Genomic DNA, 7,864 nt, shown 5'->3' on the forward strand with positions numbered 1-7,864 from the left:
CTGCAGCTTCCCAAGAAGTTTCAATTCACAGTTGAATGTTCATGTTACTTTTCTTTGGTTTGCTATAACACTTTTCACACTTCATCAATGATTTCAGTTTCAACTATTAATTTTGCATATGTTTTCTAGTTCCGATTGTTTATCAACATAATTTTTATTTTATAGATTCTATTATTATCTATGTTGCTTTTGTTTGATCAAATTTAGTAGAATTTATTGCTTTTGATATAATGAAAAAGTTAGGCCATCTCTAAAAAGTTAATGGCATAGCATTAATAGGGTCAAGTTATCATTGTCTTTTACTTGTGGTTTTGTGCATGCCATGATGTTTGAAACCAAAGCAGATGATCAAGCTATAGAACCGTATATAAATGAAAATGTTGACATACATGATTTTGTGGAAGCAACATATGAATCTGAAGAACTTAACGATTTCGGAGTGAACATTGAATTTGACGAAGATGATGTTAATGATGAAAGGATATTGGGAAAGTTTTTTGATACACCCAATGATGCCTATACATTTTATAATCATTATTCTTTTTTGCATGGCTTTGGTATACGTAGAGATGACACAATTAAAAATCCTAAAACAAATGATCTTTTTCGAAAGATATATGTAAGCAACAAAGAAAGTTTCAAACTGATGGACAAAATACTTCAAGTGAAAATGAGAAAAAAATTCGTAGAGATGTTAGAACCGGATGTCTAGAAAAGGTTCGAATAACAAGACAGGAGGATGGGAAGTGGTTGGTGGACTCGTTTAATGACACACACAATCACGACTTGACCATGACAACTACGAAGGTGATGAAGCGTCGATCTCATAGCAATTTCCACCGTTCAATAGAAGGTAAATCTCTTGTGGTGAAATTTGGTCAAGCAGGGTTGAAACCTTCTCAGATTAAAAAGGTTGTTAATACAATGAAAATCTCAAATGTAGCTGATGTAACTTCAAATCAATGTGTTGATGTCTTATTTGAGCATCGAAAACAACATAGAGGAAAGGAGTTCTATGGACTTATAAAACATTTTCAAGATAAAACATTAGTTGACAGTGACCAGTATTTTGTCGTGGATTTGTCTGATGATGGGTATCCTAGAAATATCTTTTGGGTTGATGGTAGATCAAGAAATGCTTATCCAAAATTTAGAGATGTTTTTTTGTTTGATGTCACTTATATGAGTAACTAATTCAAGATGCCTTTTGCTCCCTTTATTGGGGTGAATCATCATGGGAGTCCATACTTTTTGGTGGAGCATTGCTTGAAAACGAAAAGGAAGAGACATTTGAATGGCTATTTTAATATTTCCTCAAATGTATGTTTGGCAAGTATCTCAAGGCAATTATTACCGATCAAGAAAAAACTATGGGTAATGCAATAAATAAAAGTGTTTCCAAATACTCGACGTCGGTTTCGTTCATGGCATATTAGGAAGCATGAAACTAAGTACCTTCGACCATATGTTTCTCGTTACAGTGATTTTCAAGAAACGCATATAAAATGGGTAAATAATGAGACCATTGAACAATTTGAAGCAACATGGGAAGATATGTGTATTACGTATGAACTGGAAAGCAATTGTTAGATTAGTGACATGTATAACAAACGTATACATTGGGCTAAACCCTTCATGAGGGATATTTTCTTTGCTGGTATGACCACAACCGGACGAAGTGACAATATCAATTCATTTTTTGATGGATTTGATAACTAGAGGACCATGTTGAATGAATTTGTTGTACAATACAACAAAGCAATTGAGTCACGAAGGGCTACCGAAGAATATGAATACTTCAAGACTATGAACTCGAGGCCAGTTCTTTCCCCAGTGCATTCAATAGAAGCAAAATCAGGTCAATGTTATACTAGAAATATGTTTGATACTTTCAAAAAAGAATGGACTGGAGCTATTACCAATTTGAATCTCGAGACTCTAACAAAAACTACAGAAGAAATCACATATAGAGTTGGGCAAATGGACGTGGATAAAAAATATTGGCGTATTGTTACCTTTCGTTCTTTAAATCAAATCAGTGCCACATGTTCTTGTTTTATGTATGAGACAAATGAGATTTTATGCAATCATAACTTATACGTGATGAAGAAGAAGAATGTTCAAGAACTGCCGAGTCACTATATTTTATCGTGATGAACCCTTGATGCTAGGTACAAACTGTGTAGTGTTAGTATCGGACTTGGAGAAATAAATAATGAAAATGGAGTTACTGCCTCCACATTATTTTGTGTCCTTTCAAATTTTACTAAACTAATTGAACAAGCAAGGGACTCCCATTCGGAGATACAAAAACTCAATACAATATTAATAAATCTTTTAGATGATCAAGCAAATCAAAAGAAATCTATGTCTTTGGAGAATGCATCTCAAAGTTTTTATATGGGAGTTTCACAAGTAGATATGATGCCACAGTTATCTGTTTGTGATCCTCTTGGTACAACTACTACAAAAGGGTATCCTAAACTTGCAAGTAGAATCAAGTCTTCTTTAGAAGCCCCCCAAAAACGAACATTCTCTTATTGTCAAGGATTGAGTCATTATGCTACTAGTTGTTCAAAAAGAAAGGTAATAATAATAATAAATTAATTTTCATGGTTGAGAACTCTAATAATTATATTAACAATTTTTTATTTGTTTCATGTATCAGGCGGATGAATCGTTGCAAGAGACATAATGATGAGACGTGTTGTTTCTGCTTAGAAGATTAGCAACCGAATTGATTTTGATGGTCTCAATGCAATAGGTCGGAGGAATTTGCAGTGTAAGTTCATTGGATTATCGGAATTTGAGATGGTTATGATCTTCTATGGGTACGAAGCATAAGGGATTGGATAGGGCGCTAGTGTAGGGTGAGTTGTTGTTAGATTCATGCTTTTAGGAATGTGCGTGTGGTTTTTGCATCAGAAGCTTTTAGGAAAAGATATCGGTGTAACTGGATGTCCCTTATGGGATAACGAAGATAAAGTCCAGCTCGTTCCATTTAGGTTGAAGGTCGGTTGAAGGGTTGGTTAGCTATTTGAATCGATCGTTGTCATTATAAAGGTTAGAGCTGATGTTGATCTATCAACTTCAGAGCATGGGTGATGCATGTTCGCAGGGGTTTTGCCCAATAGCAAGGTAGTCATTGGAGTCTTACCTATTTGTTTCCTATAATGGGTTTATACGTACCTTTTTCTGCAAGAGTACTTTAGGCGTAGTAATGTTTTCTGCAAGAGTAGCGAAGTGTTAATCCTAGTTTTGGGTGTGTACCCTAGATTTTTTTATCATGGAATTTTAGTTCTTGTAAGCTCAAGATGGTGATGGTAGAATGGAGAGGTGGTGGGGTGGCTCGGAAATCCAATGGTTATGAGGCTGACAGAGTGTAACAGGATGCAAGTGGGGGAGAATCGTTTGGGAATAATGGGAATATTTCCAAATGCAGGTCAATATGGAATTTCATAACTAAGGATAAGCGGATAGTCAGTTATGGTTTCTATTATGAGGCGAGGTCTATGCAAGATATAATGTTTGATGATCGGTTATGAGCAAGGAGGCAAATGTTGAGGATTATGGTCATCTCGTCTGGGGACATGAAGCATCGGCAATGACACATTTGGGTTTAGTAACGTGTTAAAGTTGTTGATTGAGTGAAGACCTCTCTGCATGTCCTTTTGAGATGAAGGCTTTGAGGTTCGAAGCACGACCCGAGGTCATGCATTTATTTAAATCAACGATTATAATTTTATATAACTAAAAAAAATATCTCTTAATTAACAATTTAATTAAAAAAATTGATTAATAATTTGGATTTTTACTATGAAAATTTAATTAGTTTTAAAACCGTGGTTCCCATGGGTTATAAACTAGTTTTCTAATAAAGAAATAAATATTCCCTAAACAGTCAAAAGCATGGTTGTGTATATTATGTTTTTTTAATATTCCTCAAATTTACTCTTTAGGGTTTTTTTTGCTTATTTATTAGTTATAATTGCTAATTAGGTGAAGGTAAAAGTAGTATTAGTGTCACACCCCCAAACCAAGGATGACGGAAACGTCCGAGGGTGGAAATGACTTCATGTGTATTATCACAACAACGAATATAATAGTGCTCATAGTAAATACAACCATCATAATTATAATTGAAACAGTTACACCGTAGTATGAGTTTACATGTTTCAAAATCAATTACACTATGATGACCAAAAATGAAATGTTTGACAATTTAACGTCTCATCCTCAAAAGCTGTTGATTTCCTGTTTCAATGATTCCCTGAGAATACAAGTAATTTTGAAAAAGTGTCAACAACTAAGTTGGTGAGTTCATAAGATTTTGGATGAAGAGTTTGAAATCCTTTGTTTGTAAATGTAATGTATACCCAAGAAAAATCCCTTATTTTCCTTAATGAATGTTATGTAGTCTTAAATCCCAAGACCGCGTGTATGTGTGTTTTGTATTTATAACGATGTATGCATGTTTAAATAGATAAAACCCCTTTTCAAAATAGAATTTCCCGTAAACTTGAAGTGTTGTTAACTCCCTATGTGAGTCGCTATAACCATACTACGACTAGATAACCTGCTACAACGTTTTTCAGACGTTTAGAATTTGTTATGACATTTTGTCACCCGTAGACTTGTAGGCCCCGTTGTAGCTAGTAGCAAGATGTGGGGTGTCAATCCCAATATAGATCTATACATAATTATCACGCTCTCCCTACAAGAGATTCTGGTTATAACTTACAGGAATTTTAACACGTACTCTAAGGTGTTGTTTGATTTTCTGAAGCCAAAATGTCTACAATCTACGGACCACATCTGCAAGCCTCTGCAGCAGAAGAGGTGGACAAAACATCTGCAGTCTGCAATAAGAAGATTGTTTGTTTTTTAACGTCTACAGGCTGCTGAAATAAACTGAATTTTAAATAAAATGATTTTACAAACTTAAAATGATTTTTCAACACCAAAATTTTAATAATAATAGTCGTATAACATTGAAAATAAAATTCATACGACTAAATTAATCATACAATAAACATATATGTATATCATACATACTTATAAATCTAGCATTTTTTCTTGAATCTCATGCATTTGAAACCCCATTTTTTAACTTCCTTTCACCACATTCATTTGAAACTCCCATGACTTTTCAATTTCTTTACAATAATATTATAAATAAGTTAAATAATGTTCTATAAACAAGAAAGAGTGTTTTATTACAATGTTTTCATCCCACATCGATGGTGAGAGTAAACAAGAGAATGTTTCCTCTTCTATAAATAGGAAAGGTTGTGAAATGTTTCAAAGGGACCAAACCATGAGAACTTCCTCATGCATACCTTTGTAGGATTTTGAAGGTATTATTTGGAGAGATTGTCTATATTGGCAAGTGTCCAGTTAATTTTTAGAATTCCAAAAATGGTTTTGAACCGAATTTTTTCAGGTTTAAACCGTGTTTCAGTTAGAAAAAAAATTATGTAGTTGGGTATATTGAGTTGAACCGGAGCTCGATCAATTTGGACTGATAAATGAATCATTTTCCTTTCACAACAAACATTTGAAACTCCCGTGATTTTTCAAATTATTTCTAATAATATTATAAATAAGTTACATAATTTTATATAAATATAAAAAAGCATCTACCTAAACCTAAAATTATAACTGTTTGAAAAATCACTTTGATTCAAAAGCACGAAATATATACAAACCGAGTTTTACTAGAAAAAAATATGTAGTTTGGTATATTTAGTTGAATCGGTCCGAGTTTGATCTATTTGGACCATACAATAAGCATTTTCCTTTCACTACATAGATTTGAAAGTCCCATGATTTTTCAAATTGTTTCCAATGATATTTTAAAAAACTTACATAAATGTTATATAAATATAAAAAAACATCTACCTAAAAATAAAATTATAATTGTTTGAAAATTCGATTTGATCAAAAGCACAAAATATATACGCGGATTATATTTTATAAATGAATTCTTTTTATAATGAACTTTTGAATTTTGAAAATACATATAAACAAGTTTTCTATATTAAGTACCTAACTGAATTTATGATTTTAGAATTGAACAAAAAGTTTTTCAATAAGAATTTACATTTTTTGTTAGCAACTTACGAGATTATAGAAAAATGGAACTATTGAACAATAAAGAAAAGGTAAACAAGAGAAATGGTGTTTTACTAAATAAGTTAAATAATGTTTTATTAACAAGAAAGCGTGTTTTATTACAATGTCTTCATCCCACATCGATGGTGAGAGTAAACAAGAGAATGTTTCCTCTTCTATAAATATGAAAGGTTGTGAAATGTTTGAAATGGACCAAACCATGAGAACTTCCTTATGCCTACCTTTTTAGGATGTTGAGGGTATTCTTTGGTAAGATTGTCTTTATTGGCAACTGTCCATTTATGTTTTAGAATCCCAAAAATGGTTTTGAACAAGATTTTTTTAGGTTCAAATAGAGTTTCAGTTGAAAAACCGTTATGTAGTTTGGTATATTAAGTTGAATCGGTCTGAGTTTGATCAATTTGAACCGATAAAGGAAGCATTTTTCTTTCAGCACATACATTTGAAACTCCCATGATTTTTCAAATTGTTTCTAATAATATTATAAATAAGTTACCTAAACATAAAATTATAACTGTTTGAAAAATAAATTTGATTCAAAAAACACAAAATATATGAAAACCGGGGTTCAATAGAAAAAATGTATGTAGTTTGGTATACTAAGTTGAATCGGTCCAAGTTTGATCAATTTGGACCGATAAATGAAGCATTTTCCTTTCACCACATACATTTGAAACGCCCATGATTATTCAAATTGTTTATAATAATATTATAAGTTACATAATGTTATATAAATATAAAAAAATCTACTTACATAAACATAAAACTATAATTGTTTGAAAAATCACTTTGATTCAAAAGCACGAAATATATACTCGATTATAATTTATAAATGAATTCGTTTTATAATGACATTTTGAATCATGAAAATACATATAAACAAACTTCATATATTAAGTACCTAACTAAATTTATGATTTTAGGATTTAACAAAAAGTTATTCAATAAAAACTTGATTTTTTATAGCAATTTACGAGATTACTAAAAAATAGAACTATTGAACAATAAATTTTCTGTAACATTTTATTTTTATTATTTAATATTTTATTTAACAAAATGAAATTATTGGTAAATAAAGAAATGAATTTAATTAAAATGTCTTCTTCCCACATTGATCGTGAGAGTAAACAAGAGAATGTATTCTCCTCTATAAAAATAGGAAAGATTGTGAAATATTTTAAAGGGATTAAGCCATGAGATCTTCCTTGCATCTAACCTTGTAGGACGTTGAGTGTATTCTTTGGTGAGTTTGTCTTTGTCGACAAGTGACCAATTAAATTTCATAATTTCGGAAATGATTTTGGACCGTATCTTGAGGATTTGGATCGAGTTTAATAAGGATCCGTGTGTCTTCTGGCTGAGTTAGGCAAACTCGCTTCCATTGGAGGCCGAGTTTAAGTAACATGCCAAGTATTTGGTGGTATTAGCCAAGTTTTACAACGTTGTATGTAATACAATTTAAAATTTTAACCTTATAAAAGACATCACTATTATCATATGTTCTACATATTTATGGTAATATTTATGATACAAAACATTTTTTTACTATTTAAGATAAAAAGTTGTCTCTATTATCATATGTTGTACACAATGATAAAATTTAAGATAGATAAAAAGATGTCTCTATTATCGTATTTTCTACGTAATGATAATATTTAATATAAACATTTTAGTTTAATATGAAATTATTATTTAATAGATAACAATAACGATTTATTTATTTTTAAAA

The 7,864-nt window shown here is 31.3% G+C and overlaps 1 protein-coding gene across 1 annotated transcript; it reads left to right on the plus strand.

The window, feature by feature from the left end:
- Positions 1-322: 322 nt before the first annotated feature.
- On the plus strand, positions 323-1,194 carry LOC111892953 (protein FAR1-RELATED SEQUENCE 7-like). Its single transcript, XM_023889033.1, has 2 exons — positions 323-557; positions 614-1,194. The coding sequence occupies exons 1-2, from the start codon at positions 323-325 to the stop codon at positions 1,192-1,194; spliced, it is 816 nt and encodes a 271-aa protein (XP_023744801.1).
- The last annotated feature ends 6,670 nt before the right edge of the window (positions 1,195-7,864 follow it).

This window comes from Lactuca sativa, chromosome 5 (genome assembly GCF_002870075.4).
Source record: "Lactuca sativa cultivar Salinas chromosome 5, Lsat_Salinas_v11, whole genome shotgun sequence".
NCBI classification, from domain to species: Eukaryota; Viridiplantae; Streptophyta; class Magnoliopsida; order Asterales; family Asteraceae; genus Lactuca; species Lactuca sativa.